Below are 20,789 nucleotides of genomic sequence, written 5' to 3'. Positions count from 1 at the left end.
TTACATGTTGGAACTATATATTGGCAACAATTTATCCCTCCTCCCAGTACACACACAGTTTTTTCATTCATAGTTATTTTTATTCTATGTAGATACTACTGACAGAGTCCTGAAGTCTCTGAAGATGACCGTCTGTGGTCATCTAGGACAGGCAGTCAAGTAGGCAAATACGGGAAACGGGGTCATGGCCATGGCTCCACCAGGATTTTTGATCATGATGAAGAAAAAATACCAGGTAATTGGAGTCAACATGGAGACCTGAGGATGGTTGCTCACATGACCCTGACTTTTTCAGACCTACCCACTTTGACCACATTGGCAAATGACTTGGACATATTTATAGGGGCTTTATTTAGGTTACCCATTTGAATTGCTAAAATAGGGCTCAAATGCCAACTTACTCATGGATGTTGACTGAGACCGTGTAAGTCAAATGTCTACTCTATAATCTGCTTGCTTACTTCTCTGGTTTGTGATCGGTGACATGATGCTTAAGTGATTGCTCTCATTATTGTGGTTCTTACTGATTAGTGTTGATCAAGCCTCCAGTCAGTGAAATGCTAATGCAGTTTATACAGCTGCAGAGACTCACCGTCACCAACACCATTTGTAACTTACACACTGATGTTAACATGTGATCATGCAACATGTAATGCCATGCTTTTTCTGTGTGTTTGTTTGTGTGTGGGAAAATAATGTTGGTCTTTGTTAATTAGGTTTCTGTCAGTAGGGCATTTTACAACAGATGGTGTGTGTGTTTGGTGAGAGGGATGAACCTGTGTCTAAATATACTCAAGTTTTCTGTGCTTTTCTTCAGAATCCAATTATAGATGTGTGAGCATTTCTGTGTGTCTTGGTGTGTATTGTGTAGTGTAGTTGTTGAGTGCTGTCACATTCCCTTCCTTGTTAAAGCTAATAATATGGCACTAACAGATGCAGGAACTGCAGTCAGCTGCTCCTGGCTTGTTAGCACGTGCCTGGCTAATGTAGCATAAAACCCAACAGTCATGTTCTCATTTTTCTCTGATTGTTAAGCTTGCATTTATGATCAATATTGTATACAGATTGGACCCTGGCTCTGATGCTTGGACTCAAACCTTTAGAGGACATCATCAATTCACTTTAAAAATGTTATTAGAAGAAGAAATTGAAAACAAATCAGAAAATATTTTCTTCTTTCATACCACTATATGGGTTTTCTGATATTTCATATGAGAATACCAAAATGTAAGAAATGTAATAAAATATAAGAGGGATCTGATGTGATATTACCAACCAAAGAAAGCATTCTTTTAGCGTACACAGCTTGGAAAACTTGACTCAAGTGTTTGACCCACAATCTTTGAGAGGACATATAGCTGTCTGAATGGAGAAACAACAGTACCATGCACTGATTTTGTTACATGCATAGAGTGCAAGCTGACTCAAGGTGTGACATCTTTTAGGAATTATTTATTCTGAAAGAATAAATAATGAACAATACAATAATGAGTTGGCTGATCCTCACTGGCTTTACTGATTCAGGTGTTAACTGTCAACTGAACTTAGTTGGAACCATTCAAATGACAATGTAAAACAAAAACAGTATAATATCAAAATCACAGTATTATATCAAAATCTCAGTATATCAAAAAAAGGTAATAGTAGTATATCAAAATAAGGTAATAACCATGCATTCAATAACAATGATATTTCCATTTAAAACCAACAGGCTAATAGAATCTCGATAAACATAAAAAAGCTGTTATATATAACAGTATGCTTTTAAAAATGATCAATTCTGTATTGAAAGTGCTTATTCTCATATGATTATTTTATCTACAAATCTTATTATTTTATTATTCCCTTAAACCTTGAGTCACACAACAGTTACATCAACAATATAATGTCTCTCATTCTTCCTCTTTGTTTACATGTGACATATTACAACCTGTGAGCTGCCTGGTTGCCTTGGCAATGGTAAACTACAGCACTGCTAATCAGCTGTCCGGGCACCGTCTATATTCTATGAACTGTTATAAACCGAAACAGAAAATAAACTTAATTTATTAACCATTAGGAGAAAACAAAGAAAAACAAAAGAAAATATAAACTACAAAACACTCAACATAACATTCAGTCCTACATATATATGTATATCAGTTGAGTCAGGCAAACGTTACAGCTGACACCCTTTGACATGTTTTGACAGATATAATTTGACAACAAACCACTCATTGTAAACAGCAAGCTAGTACCAACGCGTCCCAGTGTAGGATACCAAGCTAGTGCAAATACCGCTAACAAACTACAAACTACATATGCTACAATGCATAACGGTACACTAAATAGCAAGCCTACATTACTGACAAACTGTGTAAATGCTTATGTGACATTTACTCACCTGAAAGAATAAATGAAAATCACAATAGTGAGTTGACTGATCCTCAGTGGCTTTACTGGTTCAGGTGTTAACTGCCAACTGAAGAACGCTGCTTATATACCCACAGGTGATCCTGTGCCTTTTATACTCAAAATAGAAGTGCTTGAAACTGAATGGCGGGTTTCTGTAAACGTGCAAAATAAAGTGCATACATTATAAAACAACACATTTAAGTAAGTGGGCAATTACATATAAATATCCTATGTACCACACTTGCATGACAGTCAGAATCTGTATCTCCTTCAAATGAGCTCAGTCTAGAAAGTAAATATGTTGTTGCTACAGATAAAAGCTATATTTTAAATATTAATAGGAGGAAACTTGTTTAATTTTTGTGTCATGGACAGTAACTGGTAGAGGATAAAAGTTCAGTGGAAGACCAAAGATTATTTCTTGTGTTCTCTGTGGATTAATAATACTAGTGCAGTGCCTGTTCAAAAACAGTTTGCTTATTATTTCTCGAGAACTGCATATGTATGTATCAACTGACAAACATATCAATTAAAACAATAAGGAATTAATAAATTAAATGGTTTTAATCTAGATAGAAACTTCACCAGACAAAGGAGACATCAACAAAGGTTGAACCGTAGAAACAGTTTATGGCCTTCCATTGGTTGATTCTGCTGCCAATCAAACGTGTCTGCACTCATAGAGTGCTGCTTGAAAGTTTGTGAACCCTTTAGAATTTTCTCGTTTTCTGCATAAATATGACCTAAAACATGATCAGTTTTTTATGTCCTAAAACTAGATAAAGGGAACCCAATTGAACAAAAACATTAAATTTATTCATTTATTTATTGAGGAAAATTATCCAATCTTACATATTTGTGTGAGGCAAAAGTATGTGAACCCTTGCTTTCAGCCCCTTTTGCAGCAATAACTTCAACCAAATCTTTACGGCAACTGTTTTACAACCCTGCACGTTGGTTTGGAGGAATTTCAGGCCCATTCCTCCTTACAGAACAGTCTCAGCTGTTGTTGAGATGTTGGTGGGCTTCTATGCATGAACTACCCACTTCAGGTCCTTCCACAGCATTTCTATTGGATTAAGGTCAGGACTTAGACTCGGCCATGCCAAACGTTAACTTTCTTCTGCTTTAACCATTCTTTAGTAGAACGACTTGTATGTTTAGGCTCGTTGTCTTGCTGCATGACCCACTTCCTGTTGAGCTTCAGTTTACAGATAGATACCTTGACATTTTCCTGTAGAATTTGCTGGTACAAGTCAGAAGTCATAGCTCCATCAATGATTGCAAGTTGTCCTGGTCCAGTGTCAGAAAAGCAGGCCCAGACCATGATACTGCCACTACAATGTTTCACAGACAGGATAAGGTTCTTGTGCTGGAATGTAGTGTTTGCTCATCGCCAAACATAATGCTTGTCATTCAAGCCAAAAAGTTCGATTTTGGTCTCATCCATCCGCAGGACATTTTTCCAATTGCCTTGTGGCTTGTCCATGGGGTCTTGAGCAAACCGTAGACAGCAGCAATGTTCTGGTTGGAGAGTAGTACCTTTCTCCTTGCAACTCTGCCATGCATACCATTGATGCACAATGTGCTCCTGATGGTGGACTCATGAACATTGACCGTAGCCACTGCAAGAGAGGACTGTAGTTCCCTAGATGTTACCCTGGGGTTCCTTGTGGCCTCCTGGACTATTACACACCTTGCTCTTGGTGTGATCTTTGTTGTTTGACCACTCCTGGGGAGGGAAGCAATGGTGTAGGATGTCTCCATTTGTACACAATCTACCTGACAGTCAACTGGTGGAGTTCAAACTCTTAAGAAATTGTTTAGTAACCCCTTCCATCAACATCAGCATCAACAACTCTTCTTCTAAGGTCCTCAGACATCTCCTTTGTTTGAGCCATGACACACTTCCACAAAGCTGTGTTGGGATGCTCAGACTTTGATAGTGAAGACCCAGATTTCTCCTATTATCTCTAAATAAAGCAGGGCCTCCCAGACTCACACTTGATTGTCCTCCTATTTACTGAAACACCCTACTGTAATTTCCCTTTCAAATGAATTGATAATCCTAGAGGTTCACATACTTTTGCCACACACAAATATGTAACATTGGATCATTTTCCTCAATAAATAAACAAACAAGTGTAAGGTTTTTGTCTCATTTGTTTAATTGATGTCTCTTAATCTAGTTGTAGGACTTGCTTGGAAATCTGATCATTTTTTAGGTCATATTTATGCAGGAATCTTTCCCTCACCAAGATCCAGCAGTAATTTGGCAAAATCTGCTTTGTCTTGTTGCTCTTCAGCAGCCTGAGTGATCCTCATATTTTTGGTAAGATGAAGAATCTCAACATTCCTCCACAGTTATGAGCTCTTAAAGCACAATCCTGCTATCTCAGTACAGCTACTATGTGGCACGTCGGTCGTGCAGTCCAGTCACCACTGGATACCACTGTGATGCCACCAAATGGTTTCTCTGAATCCTGCAGCCACTGGAATGTACGATCTGCAGCCTGTAAAGCACAGCAATCCATCATTGACACTTCATCCACCACCATGACATATATCATTCTGATGAGTGCTGCAGTGCTATCATCTTCACTCATGTTGCAAGTGGACTCATCAGTGAGAATAAGAGGGCATTTAGTCCTACTATGAAAGGTTGTCCCTTTAGACAGCAGGGTTGCTGCAATGCCACTTGCAGCTGTTGGCAAGGGCTACTTTGCCCTTTGCACAGACTTTGTCAAGGATGTGGGACAATGTGAAGTCCCATGTGATCACCTGCTTATCCTCCAGATGAATTGCCAGCATCCGCACTGGTGGCTGCTTGCATTGAATGGGGAAGTCGTAGATGTGCCAGTATCCCTCAGGTGCAGTCATGTACCGCTCTAGTTCATATCGCGTCTCCTCATCATGTCGCAACAACTCTTTTGTCGCCTCATTTGGCACGTCCAGTCTGACCAGGCACTGATCTGTTCCCTTTTCAAGGTATTTGTACAGGTACTTCACACTGGTGACAGCACACAGCATCATACTGGAGTAGAATATATGGATTGTAAGGCACAACCCATGCTTTGTTGACTGATACATTGACACCGCCTCTGATGGTCTTCATGATGGGAGCACCACTTGCTGCTTCTACCCATCTCCTGTAGAGAGGATAAGATTTGTCAGAGAAACTTGTCTTGGGGTAGTCCTGTGTCCCCACATGGGCCATGAATTATGTGTGATGTGACAATGTGATGTAGTTCTGGATTTGTACCCTTGTCAGGAATCTCGACAGAGACTACGCAATCAATATCAGCTGAGGTCCTGGGTTTGTTGCGAGGCACCATTGTCAGGAGCATGTGGATATGTGGAAGATGGAGCTTTTGTGTTTCCTTAACCATCACATGGGCATCCATGTGCCCCAAGATGTCATGCTTGAGGAGGTCTGTGAGGAGTGCTTCCATCTTCATGTGGAACACTCGAGCAATAATGTCTGGTCTCTGATTGGCTGACCCTCATAAAGCGATCCTTTGATTTCTGGCCACTTGGGGTTGCAGGTGAAGGTCCAGAAGAAGTCGAGTTTTCCTTTGACTCGGACCAAGGCCATTGCATCACAGAACTCGTTGGCATACCACTGTGGTGATCCATAAATTGACGGCGGCAGGATGGTCTGGCGTCCAGGTATCACCTCAGCATCACTGTTCAGGGCATCAACAATGACCTTGTACTTTTCAGCCTTGATGGAGCCTGTTCTTTCAACGTTAATTAAATGTGAAAGATATTTGAATAATGTTACTATTCTAACTAATTGTACCCCAAAATAACATACAAAAGGCCCACACAGCACTTAAAAATATACAACTGTATACTACCTTCTACGGAAGAGGAGAATAAAGTCAGAAATCTGGGTTTAAGGTAAGAATCCTGAATTTATTTTCAGAATTCTAAAAAAGTCAGAACTCTGACATTAATCTCAGAATTTTGACTTTAAACTCAGAACTCAAATACATTTTTCACATGTGGCCCTATCCTCTTCTGCAGCATACTTACTGTGTACTTCTACATTAGAGGAAAACATTGTACTACTGCATTTACCTGACAGGTAATACAAAAAAATAATATGGCAAAATAATATGGCAAATTTACACAAGTTGAGTTGCAATGACATAGTGGCACTATTCCTGTCAGCTATCTGCTTGTGCTTCTTGACTCCAGGTAAGTGAAGATGAGTTCGGCTACCTGCTTGTGCTCCTTGACTCCAGGGAGGTGAAGAAGAGTTTGGTTGCAAGCCTCCAGCCATGAAAGTGAACTGTTAATACACTGCAACCTGTATAGGCCCGCTGCATATGTAGGTGAAGACATGCTTGACTCAGTCCACAGAGCCTGCCTCCATGGCTGCACAGATTCACTTGTCCACTGCAGACATAGGTGAAGACAGACTCGACTCAGACCACAGAGCCCTGAAGGCTACCCCCGGGTCCACAGCAATGCATGTGCCAGTTAGATGAGATAGTTAAGATAAATGAGAAGGAGAAATGCAGAGGAGAAAAATGAACTGTAATCGCTGTGAAACAATTAGAAAATAACATTGTATTTCTGTCTTTCACAGGCTTTCTCTGTCCGAGAAAGCTTCCCCCCGCTGTCTCTCCTCATCACCTCACCTTGCTCGTGTTCTCAGCTCGCTCAGCCTCTCTCTCTTTTTCTCTTTTCTTTTTTAAAATAAGTCAGGAAGCCGACAATAAAGCATTATTTTTAATGTTATATAACTAAGAGAGGTGTCATCCCCTCCTCTCTGCAGAAGGGGATGCAGTTGCAGAGCTCAGAAGGCCCGTCCTGCTGCTGCAGAGCTTGAGTGGCTCACTGACCGCTTGTTTATTCAAAATTTATTAGTAAACATGCTGAGTATCCAAATTGCTCCAAATTCAACGCTGCACTTCCCTGGGTTGCCAGCAATACACTCGTCAAGTGTGATGTAGATTAGATGAAGGGTTCTCGAGATATGAACAGACAGAGCTTTATAGTTAAAAGAAGGAGAAATGCTGAAGAGGAAAATTCAGAGAAGCTAACAGTAACAGAACCAGTGTATATCTCCACAGTAAGTCACCTGTTGAGTGTTTAATGGTTGTTTATTTGTACTTTAGAACAAAATCGCTGTGAAACAATCAGAAAATAACATTGTATCTCTGTCATTGACGGACTTTCTCTTTCTCATAGAAAACTCTGCAGTGCTGTCTTTCTGTCGCTTGCCTGCCCCCTCTCTCTCCTTTTCTCTTGTCATGTTTTAAAATGAGTCAGGAAACCCACAATAAAGCCTGACTTAATTTTATCAAAGGAAGAGAAATATCCTCTCCTCCTCTCTCCCATGGCAAGGTTGTACAGCTCCATGACATGCAGCCCCACCTCATGCTGCAGAGCGCAGCATCTCCCTGATCGCTTGTTTATTCCAAGTTTATTAATATTAACACTTTTTCAAGTCATTAACACTACGGATGTAATCCCACTTCCGCACACAACATGGATTGCAATGGCAGAGTGGGCAGAGTGGCGCTGTCTGTATTTCCGCTCGTTGACTCCAAGGGCAGAAGAAGAAGCAAATCAAAGTTGTAAAGTCAACGTTGTTAATGACGTATTTTTATATATTTCTGAACGTGTCTGAGACATCCAGTGCTAAGTTTTGCATGTAGATGCCGAGTTTCATTCACAGTAACATTACACAGTTCAACAGTAGAGCTTAAGTCTCTTAAACATTTTCAAGTCATTAACACTAAGGATGTAATCCCACATCCGACCACAATGTGGGTTGCAATGGCAGAGTGGTGCTGTCCATATTTCCGCTCGTTGAATCCACAGGCAGAAGAAAAAGCAAATCACCGTTATCGATCAATGTTATTCATGAGGTATTTTTATATATTTCTTGAGAACTGCTCACCCAAACAACTTCACACATCAACACTGCACTTCCTCGTTTCCCCAGCAATTCACCCGCCAGGTATGAAGTAGATCAGATGAATAGTTCTCGGGATATGCGAAGGACAAACTTACATACATACAGACAGAGAGATTCCTTGTTTTATACATAGAGATGAACTGAAATGCCCGTTCAAAATCCGTCAGAGACATCCTACACTAAGTCTTGAACGCCCATGCCAAGTTTTGTTCACAGTGCACAGTTCAAAGAGGAGAGCTTTAGTCTCTTTTCTAACCTTTTTTTTTTTTAACTTTTTCAAGTTATTATCACTATGACTGTAATCCCACTTCCAACCACAATGTGTGGCAGGGTGACACTGTCTGTATTTCCACTTGTTGACTCCATGGGCAGAAGAAGATGCAGAAGCAATGCTGTCTGATGAGGTATTTTTATATATTTCTTGAGAACTGCTCATCCAAACAACTCGACAATCCAAACACACTTGACTCTGCACTTCCTTGAGACCCCAGCAATACACCTGCTAAGTGTGAAGTAGGTCAGTTGAACAGTTGTCGAGATACGCAAAGGACACACATACAGACAGACAGAAAGACAGACAGACAGACAGTTTGGGCTCCTGATGTGAAGTGTGGAGATAGTTTGTTCTGCTGTGAGCTTATTTTTACCCAAGGTCCTAGTCACTGGAGGCCATTTTCTCCATCACGGAGCTGAATTGATACAATGTGCACTGTAGCATGATACTAACAGTCTCTCTGTAAAGGCAGATCATGGAAACATTTTAATCATTCACAATCTAATATTGTCATATTGCACACCCCTAGCCCAGACATCCTTCTTCCAAGCCATGTCCCCTAGCTCTTCCCTGGGGAATCCCCAGGTATCCCGGCCAGATGGAATAATCCCTCTAGTGTTTTCTGCTATGTGGTCTATTTCTAGGTGTCTAAGAGACATTCTTATTAGATGCCTTATTAGATGGTTGCTCAGAACTGGCTCTTATGACGTGCTGTCCAACCACATTGGAAATCTAATCTGTTTATGGTTGTTTGAACAGCTTTGAACAACTTCATTCAAAGGTGGAGTGAAAAGCCAACTGTCACAGAGAGGCTCTCCTGGAAGACATCCATAGTATTGCTCTCGGCTGTTCACATGGAAAGTGACAGAAATTATTGTGTCATGAGAAGAGCAAGAGAGAGAAGTTCAAACCCTGACTCCTTTCTAACTCTCACACAGCTGACCAATCACTGCATGAAGTGGGTGTGAATGTCTGCTTGTCTTGCTGTGAGGGGAGGGGATTTAACAAGCCTGTCTTGAATAGTATACAGCTACCTTAACAGTGAGCACAGCCACCCTGAGAAGGAAACTCAGGAAACTCCCAACTTGAAGGGAGAAATCCACAGTACCAGGGCCTTGGTTGCAAACCACCATATAGATTATGTAACTCCTACTCCCATTATCATATACAACTGAGTGAAAAAAGTATATTTTTAATTCATTTTAAGACAATATGTTCTTTAAATGGAAATTGTGTATAAGCAGTATGTACTCCACAAGTAAGAGAAGTTGTAGTCTAGTACCAGCTGAAATCAGTGGCCTTCCAGCTATGGCTTTGAAGGAAAGATCTGAAGCATTTCTTTGCTTGGTAAGCAAAAAGTAAAGGTGTTTTTCTCCAAAAAAAAAAACAAAAAAAAAAACAGCCCCTGTTCGAAGTCTATTGGATGTGTGGGTCAACTACACTTTTTGACACCTAAGCGTTTCCCATCATTACATTGTCAAACAGATAGCTCTGCCTTCATCTACCCTCTTTCGTTTTTAAGCTCTCTTTTTGATTCAAGCAGCTAGTTAGCCCACCCCCACCCAACAGCCAGTGAGGACAGTAAAAAAAGACAACATGGTGTTGTGACATTTATAATACTACATAATCAGTGTGTATAATAACTGCATCTGTTTCTCCTTCTCTTTCTCTCTCTGCTGTTCTCTCATTCCATGTAATTAGAACAAGTCAGCAATCGTGTCTGACACCCACAACTAATTACCATGTCACTTCGCTCATTTGGCTTACTGGCACCACTGTATGTGTGTGTGTGTGTGTGTGTGTGTGTTCTGTCTCTGTTCTAATTGTTTTCTCTGCTGTTTTCTGTTTCAGGTCTGATCACCACAACCTCCAGGAAACTGGACCGCGAACAACAAACTGAACATGTTTTAGAGGTGAGGACGCAGTGTGTGTGTGTGTGTGTGTGTGTGTGTGTGTGTGTGTGTGTGTGTGTGTGTGTGTGCCCGCACGCAAAGTAATGGGCTTGACATATAGTAGGATAGCACAGGGGTATGAATGTAACTGCTCTGAAGGGCCTTGGCTCAATCTACTGAACCTCGAAAACAACAAAGCAAAGAGGGATTCTATTGAAAACACCATCATTATTATAAAATAGCATAGAATTCTCTTTCTATTCTGTTCCATTCTCGGAGACTGGCAAAATGAACTTTTTGTTAATGTTTTGTACATAAGCAATGACTCAACAGTGAGGTCTTATCACTCTAGTCTAAAAAAAAACTGCTGATAGGTCATGTTCAGACGCAAGCCACTCAAAAGTTGAAATACTTTCTACTCTACTATTTCACCTCACAAGTCTGTGTTTTCATATGACCATGCTACATCACCAAATTCTACAAGATCTCATGTTTAGGGCAGGGAATTAAACCTTAATACTTAAGTGTCACAAAGTATCAAAAACTTGAAAGAAATTAAAACATCCCAGTGTGACTCTCTTACATAGCTGGACTGTCAGAACAACATGCTGCTGTTTGACAACCAACTCCATGACAAATGGACTGCGAGACAAGCTAGTGTTTGGACCTTGAGTTAAGACTATTTTGCCAAACGTTTGAGAATCTTGGCTAATTTTGTCAAATATAAAAGAGAAACATATTTAAATTTCTCAAAGCATGTATGGAAAAAAGTCTGTTGTTTTGGTATCAGGGCTAAAACTCAGGTATTGTATTTACAAATGTATCAAAAAATAAAATAAGAAATGAAATGATACCCAGCCCTGCTTGTGTTGCTTAACAGAGGACTCATAGAGATAGCTTGTTGACTCTGCTTTCTTTAAAAATGAACAGAACACAGTTGACATTGCCCAGTGTGTGTTAAATCCATGAACTCGTGCTCCAATCCAGAATCTGCCAGGAGTTAGATGAGAGCAAATCGCCTCTCCAATCTCCTCTAATCCTCTGCTACACACACAGCATTCTCCCCTCTGCTCTTTGCTGTCCTTAGTGAGATTTGCATTAGCTTGGTAATAGAGCTAGTCTGAAGATGATGAGTGTGCCTTGGTCTCTGTTAGACAATAATGGGAACTTGTCTCTACTCCACTCTAACCTGATTGGAGATAAATTGTGCCACTGGCTCTCTCATGAGTCATTGAGTTTAGGGTATGAAGAGTGTGTGCTTTCTGTGTGTTTTCTACATGCTGTGTGTGGGTATGTTGGCTGTATGCTAACTGCATGTTATATGTTGAATTTGTGTTTACTGTCTTTTTCTTATCTGGTGATCTGACTATTTTATGACAATACAACTAGAGTAGATATTAGACTAGAGAATTCTTAAGTTTGTGTCTCAGTTCTGTAAACCATGAAAGTGCAGCCTTCAGAGGACAGATTGCTAGTATGTTGAACCTGCGCACATGTCCATAGATTATTCACCATAGAGTCATCACCAGTTCCAAGCACATGTCTCACTGAGACCAAAGAGGTTCGCCACTAGAACTTTGCAATGGAAATCAAAAAGTAGAACATAAACTCAGCCATGTTCCATTGTATCAAGATTTTTTATTAACTTGGTACTTCCCATTATACTCTTTTTTGAAATATTGATATACAGTATTTTGAGTATTTTGTCTAGTCAAGTAACCCAAGGTTAGTTGACTATGACTTGAAGATAACAAAGCTAGAATGCTTAAATATTTGGTATTTTTTACTTGATATAAATCAGTGAAACAGCTGATCAAAGTATCAAAACTGCAATTGAATAATTTGGTGTCAGTCGTTAAAGCATTTAGTCAACTTCATCATGGTTTCAGCACTAACAAAACTTTATGATGTGACATCAGTCATAATGTACATGTGCACTTAGTGAAGCATACTGCTGTATCCGTTTGACTTCTCAAGGACAAGGGGTGAGCAGCTGTGTAATGAAACATTGATTTTTCTCTATAGGCTGACACAGCACTACATTTAAGAATAGAAGTAATGACTTCCCCCCCTCCTGTTAGAGCACACTTCACTGGCTGCGGTCAAGTGTGTCAGGATATCATATGTATTGCCCTCAGTTATCATTGTGAAATTTAATTTATAAATCCAGTGATAAAATGAACTGATTTCGGCTTGATTTTGGCCACATTAGTTGCTTTGTTAGGAGCTGACATACCAAAAGAGATTTTACAGAGTTAAAGGTACAACGATTTTCTTTTTTAATACATCAAAGATAGACAAGTATACACACAGACACATATACCTCTGCTCTGTTAGGGCTGTTAAAAAACTGTTTATCCTACTCGTTCCTCCTTTTCTCTTTCTCGCTCTTATGGTCCATGACTATGTTCTCTCCACCTCCTGTTCCCTTCCATAGTCTCATATAGCCACTCTCTTCATCCCAGTTAAGGGATAACTCTGCAATCGATTATCAGCTTGTCTTTCTTCACAATTACTGCAGCTCCTCATTTCTGGGGTTTTCTAAAATGACAGATGGTATTCTTAAATGAAGCCAGCCAAGCACAGGGGGAAATGAACTGCTGCCATGTCATAAATCTGTGACAAACTGAAAAGTGATTACACCTCTGGCAAACTGTATCTGTACATAGAGAAAAGCCTGCTTCGTAGCTCTCATTGGCCAGCTCCACCTTTACAATAGCCCCTCAGTGATTACCTTCTTTATCATGTAGAAAACACAGAAGCTTAATGAGTTAGCTGTCAAAACACACAGACAAATTCTTTTCCTTTTCAGCCGAGAATGGCAGCAAATATAATGAACCTAGACAGATGCTGGTTACTTTTGAATGACGCTGGACTTAATTTATAGAGTGGTACAGGTTCAGCTTGGCCCTCAGGTCTTCCAAGGGACACTGTCATGGGTCACATCTTTGAAGGATCCAGTCCCTGAATTGAAATGCATCTTGTGTTTATACTGAATTTATACTGAATCTCTCACTCTGTTCTGCCCCTGCAGGTATTGGTGTCAGATGGTGGTCCTAGTCCCAGGCAGAGTACAGTGTGGGTGATGGTCCAGGTCCTGGATGAAAATGACAACAAGCCCACATTTCCAGAGAAGGTGTACCAGGTCAAATTGCCAGAGAGGGAGCGGAGAAAGAAGGGGGAGCCCATCTATCGGGTGTTCGCCTACGACCGCGATGACGGGCCCAACAGCGACCTCTCCTACAGCATTGTGGATGGCAACGAGGACGGGAAGTTCTTCATCGACCCCAAGACTGCAGTGGTATCATCACGCAAGGCCTTCACTGCAGGGAGCTACGACATCCTCACTGTACGCAAACTTCCATCAATTATTTTGAAAAACTGCTGATAGGATTTAGGACATAGACAAGTCTTTATATGGATGGATGTTGTTTTTGAGTCTTAAATTTGTTGCCGCTGCCAAGGCTGTAACAGTATGTTTTCCATTTGTCTGTTAGCAGGATATTTCAAACACTTGGTTAGAACTATTTCACGTTGCATTGTAATGGTTTTGGATTTATGTTTAGCATTTTATATTTCAACACTGATGTGTCCAAGGTTGGATTACCAACTGGGCAAAGCAATCAGCTGCCCTGGGACCCCAGAACTCCAGGGGCACTGAAAACTTCAGGCTTACTGTGTGTCAATAATTTAAACATTTGTTTGGGAATACACACCCCTAAAGCACAACTTCGGATAACAACAGATCACAAGATAAGGAGCTTAAATTGGGTCCTGCTTTATAACCCTGTCTTAAAAAGAGTTCAAAGTCTCGTTTCAGTTTTGTACTTTTGTTATTATTTTAATGTTGAATATTCTTAATTATCTTTAAGAATGTCAGAGTGGTATGGACCACCCCATAGATCTCTAGGTACATAGTGTCATAGTGTCATGGGAATCTTTTAAACAAGTAAAAACATTTTCAATTCAAGAGATGCACCGTTGCCTGACTTTGTGCAACCCATAGAGTGAAAATGTATGAACAGAAATAACAGAAGTAATTGTGTAAAGAATGAAAAAGGAGATCTAGACAGATAAGTTCAAACCCTGGCTCCTTTCTCAACTCCACACAGCTGGCCAATCAAGCATGTGTGTAGGTGTGAATGTCAGATTGTCAGTTTCAGGAAAATTACAGAAATTAATTTACCTTAACCACCTTAATCTTTCTCGTACCTCAACCGTACTGTAGCTGTCATACACAGAAGTTGTAGATGGCAAAAAACATCATAATCCTATATCGACACACTTGTCTGGAGTTAGGGTGGCCAAATTTCACTTCACATTGCATTTAAGGAATAATTTCAATACTCAGGTCAGAAACATCCATGTGTCTTTCTTCCTTGCTTTACTGCATGCTAATTGTGTGTAACTGACTCTTTTATGAATCTTCTCTCTACTTTAAAATCTAACTTCTGGTGAAGTTGAATTTTATTTGTTCACAAATCACAAATTTGCTTCAGAGGGCTTTACAATCTGTACAGCATATAACATCCTCTATTCTTAGAGCCTCTGTCTTTAGATCTGTGCTTCTCTCTTCAGATCAAAGCAACAGACAATGGTCGTCCTCAGAAGTCCTCCACAGCTCGCCTCCACATCGAGTGGATTCGTCGACCGCCTCCCTCAACTCTGCCGCTGCTGTTTGACGAACCTTTCTATAATTTCACTGTCATGGAGAACGACAAGGTGGCTGAGATCGTGGGAGTGGTCTCCATGCAGCAGAGCTCCGCCCCCTTGTGGTTTGACATCACAGGTAAAAAAAACAACAAAAAAACCTGCAAGTGAGGATGGTCCTCTATCAGCCAGTGGAGGACTTTGTGTGGTGTGAGGTAGGGTGTGCCCAGGCTCGGTGCATGACGTGTGTTGGGCTGACAGTGTCAGTGTGTGTTGATGTATATGAGGTGCAGCTTAGGTACTGTGGCCTCGCTGCATGATCTGTTATGCTCTGCCCATCCCAGTCACCATGGCGACAGCTTCTCCAGCTGCTACATCTGTAGTAGCAAAGATAATGAAACATTAGGCACTCTATAGAGAACTATAGTCTGTGGACAGTCTATAGAGATATGGACTAAGTTCAGAATTAAACTTGAAATAAAGTATTTTCATATGATTGTCATCCTGAAAGTTTTATTTTTTAATGGGACTGTCCATTTAAGAGATGTAGAGTTATTTATATATATATTATTCACAGGTTATTTAGTTCATCTCTTCCTACTGTCTCTGCTTTGATGAGGTGCTGGCTTACTCTCAATAAAGAACATTCTGACAGATTTTAAAGCCAGTGTGACAGTCCCCTGTAAGTGGGAAATGCCCAACATGGTACACTTAAATCCCTTTGATCCATCAAAGTTCACTTTCACCCACTTGAAAGGCTTAACCAGATTATGTCATGCCCAGCGCACTAAGCTCAATTTATACGCATTATGTACAGTGATGATTCTAGTGTGGTAAAAGTGATTTAATAATTCTAGTAATCAGTACTTTTGATTCTGATTCTATTAGTTTTTAATGACATTCAATACTATATGTGTACTGACATTTCACCAGCCGTGATACTTGCACTGTGGGCTCCAGTCAGCCCAAAGCAGATGGAGTGCCCAAGAAGGACTGCAGTTTCCACAATGCACCATCCATCTTTCCTTTTGTTGTCACTGAGCAGTGACAGTCAGTTTGTATCCAGTTGGAGATACCTTCTGGCTCGTGCTTCTGGCTCCCCATAGCTCTGTCCGTCTCTCCCTTTCTTTCTCTTTCTCACCATGTCTCTGTCCATCTCCCCCCGCCCCTCTCTCTGATGACATTCTTTCTTAGTTCTTCCTCATGATTTCTCATTGGGTCTCACTGGGTCCACATTCTTTCTCTGGAATAACATCTATCTCCTTTCTTTTCATTAACTTATATAAATGAGACATTAAGATTCAACAAGTGGTTAATGTTTCTTACAAGTAATAATCAATCAATCAATCAATCAATTTTTATTTATATAGCGCCATATCACAACAGAAGTCATCTCAAGGCACTTTTCACATAGAGCAGGTCAAGACCGTACTCTTTAATTTACAGAGACCCAACAATTCCCCCATGAGCAAGCACTTGGCGACAGCGGTAAGGAAAAACTCCCCTTTAACGGGTAGAAACCTCAAGCAGACCCCGGCTCTTGGTGGGCGGCCATCTGCTTTGACCGGTTGGGTTGAGAGAGAGAAAGAGAGAGGGAAAGGGGGAGGGGGGATATTAATAATAAGATAATACTTCCCAGATCACAGGAGATAAAGCACAAGAAAACAGACCAAGAGGTAAGTGGCAACAGGATACAAATAAGTAGAAAAAAATATATGCAGTGTTATCCAGTCTGTTACCCTAGACCAGTGTGCACAAATATAACGCATGTGTAAAACCACTACTGCAGTTTAAAGATGTTTTCCCAGGTCAAAGTGACATGGTATAAACATGATATATATATGTATATATGAATCTGTGTTCATGCAAACTAAGTATAATCAGACCCTAATAATATAAATATGAATAAATAACTATGATATTAATTCATGATTAATAAGATATGTGCATGTAACACATACAGTATATGAATAATGCAATTTACATATTTACAGAAGTATAATTTTACAAATAGAAGAATAAGTGGACTTGAATATTGTTGAAAAGATATCAATGTATATGTTTTGAGAAACGTTCAGAGCATGAGTATCAAATTACATCAATACAAAAGATAAAACAAAACTACAGAACCAAATTGTGTAGCACGTTTTGTAGAAAAAACTTTTAAAAGTACGTCACATAATATTACAAAATAATATAATAAATTACAATCATACGCAAAAGGCAAAGAAAGTCCTCCTACCTAAGTGACTAAATAGTTGTCAATGCCCTCCATAATGGTCAAATCAAAATCAATAAAAAAAACAGTTCACACAGGGGTTTCTTGATCTGCCACCTGTAAGTTTGGTAAGGCAACCAATAGTACTAGGTTATGGTTACACAAAAATGGTGGTCATGGTTAAAACGAACAAATGTTGACAGTTTGTAGGAAACAGGATGTGAACAGAGGCCTCTGATGTCAAAGTCAGACACTTTGCAAAAGGTCATGCTGTCTCAACCTTTGCTTCTAAGGAACAGTCTTTAGTTTAACCATTTAACCAAGAGGTCCTTGTCAAAAATCGTAAAGATAAGTAATTTCCAGGATTAAAAAAAAACAACAACAACAAAACAAAAAACAATAATAATGATCTGGTGTCTGCATAGAATCATTATGTTGAGATCTTACAATAAGACAGATCTTATTCTCTTAATTGTGAAACAATTATTTTGGATTTAATTCACCAGAAAATATTTTCTGTCAGCAGCTTTAATCAAGTATCTGTATCAGTGTAGCATCGCTGAACCAAAATGTCTAGTCATCCTCCTGACAAATTATAATAATGCTAACAACGTTATTTAAAAATGAATTTATAATTATTGAAAAGCAGATTCCATCCCGTGTACAAATAATTTCAGTACAATCTCAGCCAGTGGGAAGCAGTATCTGTCTCTGTCCTGTTTCATCATCTCCTCTCCTCATCATGTCATCCTCCTGTTGTCCTGTCCTCCTCCCTCGGGCCTGTGTGTCCTACCTGTCTCACCTTCTCTCTCCTCTCTCCCCTCAATGCTACGTGCCTGGAAGGTCCCAGGTCTTTCCGTGAGATGTTCTATATTCTGCAGAGCGCTTGTGGCAGGAACTGTTCCTCAGAAGGTATCTCGCTTCCAACTTCCACTTCTGCTCTTTGCTGTCTATTCTTCCCTCCCTTTTCTTCCTTTTCCTCTGCTTTTTCTGTTCCTTGTATTTTTCGTTGGTGCTCATCATCCACCTCTGCACCTCATCAGTGCTGCTCACATCTTCCCTGTGATTGGTTGGTTGGACGTGGTTGACTGAGGGGTTAACCGCACAGACGCTCAGGCTGTGTATGTGGGTGTGTTTGTGTATGTGTTTATCTTGTCTCAATGTGTGTGTGTGTGTGTGTTTCACATTAATGGACTACATTGTAGCCAAGGTTAATTTAAGGGATGAAGGTTTGGTAAAAAGGTATCACAACCTTTTTAGCTGCTCCCATGGCAACAACCCCTGGGTTACCTCGGTGACAGCTCTGTCTAATGACCTGCTGTTAGCAGCACCTGTACACACATTCCTTATGGAATTAATGCATGCCTTCATGTAGCAGTTTTCAAAGGCAGGTTCACACATGCACACAAACCTCACACTATCTGCTGACCCATTATCTAAAACTAATGGCTGCACTCAGCTGTGGGGCAGCAGGTTTGGGAGTGAAAAAGCACAATCAGTATGAGCACCTAACTACTCAGCAACCAGTGCCAAACACCCAGCCTGCAGTGTACAAAGCCCATCCCTCAATAATCAGCATGCAATGCTTTAAACCAAGCCCTCAGAATTCCCAGTTGTTGGCATGCAACACATTCACCTTCACCTTCACCACACATTGCAAGTGAAAATTTGAAAAGTGAAAATTTGAACTGTGTGAATATAGAAAGTGTGACATTGAGCGGATGTGAGGAACCTAGACAGAGACGATAGGAGGAGGAAAAGAAACAGAAAAAGAACTTAAATTAGGTGTTAGGGAGAGCAGAAAATCAGCAAAAGTCTTTTACTGATTTTCTGGAAATTCTGTTAAGATTGCAGATGCGCTAGATTTGAGTGGAAATTTGGCATTAGAAATAAGGATGGTAATATCAGTTCATCTGTCAGTCTATCCAACACTTATCTTTGGCCAGATCTCTCAACATTTACTGGACAGATTTGTACATTTTTAGATGAGTGAGTTTAGATGGTGATCAGAGTTATCTAAATATTATACATTACCTATCACACGCAGTCATACAGTGCATACTCAGTACACACTTAAAACATGATATAATGGCAACCAAACATAAGCATGCACACACCAAATCCTCTAAACACACACCAGGCATCCATTTATAGTCACAGTCACTCACACTCCATCCAGCAGGCTGAGCCGGACGGATGGACAGGTGGGTGGGTGGGCGGACAGACAGACAGACACACACACACACACACATACACACACACACACACACACAGACAAACAGACAGACACATACACACAAGAGTAATCAGACAAAATACACACATTGCTTTAGATTAAAATATCCTTCAGTAAATAAAGTTGATGAAATTGGGCCCTATTTTAAGGATCCAAACCGCACAGTCTGAAGTGCATGGTGCAAGTGCATTTAGGGTGTGTCCAAATCCACTTTTGCTAGTTTAATGGTGGAAAAAATGGTTGCATCGCCACAAGCATATTTCAAAAGGGTTGTCCTTAGTCTCCTAATTAATCATGGGTGTGTTTTGAGTGTAATATTCAATAAACCAATCAGAGTTTCATCTCCCATTCCCTTTAAAAGCCAGGTGTGTTTTCACCTTGGCGGATTGCTATTATAATGGCATATTTGCCAAGTAGTAAGAAGGAACGTTTCTCTGCAGAGGAAACAGATCTGCTTGTGCGCGAAGTGAAAGCGCACGATCCATAATGAGTACACTGGCCCACACTGCTCCTGGACCCTCCTGTGGCCAGACCCAGACCACCAGTTTAAGACCCTGTTCATTAATTTGTTGCAATTTTCTTTTTGTTTGTTTTTTGTAAAGGTTTGTTTTTTTTAATTGCAGCTTTGGTTTCTTTAAAATTGTTTTGTTCAGTCATGGAATAAAAGGAAAAATCAGCGGGGTTTTAATTGCTGAAAGTATGGAAACCTGATCACTGTAATCTCAAAAATGTCAAAGAATATTTGTTAAATATTGTTCAGAAATTAAATCATTAATTTTAGTCATGTAAAAAAATCAAAATACACAGTTGGAAGGACTTGATCAGCTCTCCAAAGTGCTGATCCTGCTGCTGGCAGCAGCTAGAGGCTGTCCAGATTTATTTCCTTCTTTAGTTGAATCATTGTTTTCACCTCATTTATTTCCTCATGTGTTCCTCATGTCCTCATGTACTGATGTAGCAGGAAAGTCAATCTATGTCTGATCTGTTGTTGACAGCCATTTGCTGGATCTTGACAGACACCCTCATCCTGACAGGTCTGTTTAAATATCTGCTTGTATTGCCACAATTTGGTCAAATAATTAGACAATTTCATCCTTCATTACTGCGATTAGTTAATTCTGATAAATATTATGCCTAACCATTATGACATTTATTTTTTAAAATATGTTGATGTACACAATAATAATCTT

At 40.1% G+C, this 20,789-nt stretch overlaps 1 protein-coding gene across 7 annotated transcripts in view; it reads left to right on the top strand.

The window, feature by feature from the left end:
* fat3a (FAT atypical cadherin 3a) overlaps window positions 1-20,789 on the top strand; it is a 248,915-nt gene that overhangs the window by 149,491 nt on the left and 78,635 nt on the right. For all 7 annotated transcript variants that reach the window (XM_042414703.1, XM_042414702.1, XM_042414700.1 and 4 more), the window contains 3 exons: window positions 10,455-10,516; window positions 13,530-13,844; window positions 15,074-15,284. In XM_042414703.1, the coding sequence (XP_042270637.1) occupies window positions 10,455-10,516; window positions 13,530-13,844; window positions 15,074-15,284 (588 nt within the window). The remainder of the gene's footprint in view (window positions 1-10,454; window positions 10,517-13,529; window positions 13,845-15,073; window positions 15,285-20,789) is intronic.

This window comes from Thunnus maccoyii, chromosome 6 (genome assembly GCF_910596095.1).
Source record: "Thunnus maccoyii chromosome 6, fThuMac1.1, whole genome shotgun sequence".
Taxonomy (NCBI): Eukaryota; Metazoa; Chordata; class Actinopteri; order Scombriformes; family Scombridae; genus Thunnus; species Thunnus maccoyii.
The sequence above is the reverse complement of the archived record's forward strand: the minus strand, read 5'-3'. Positions and strand labels throughout refer to the sequence as shown.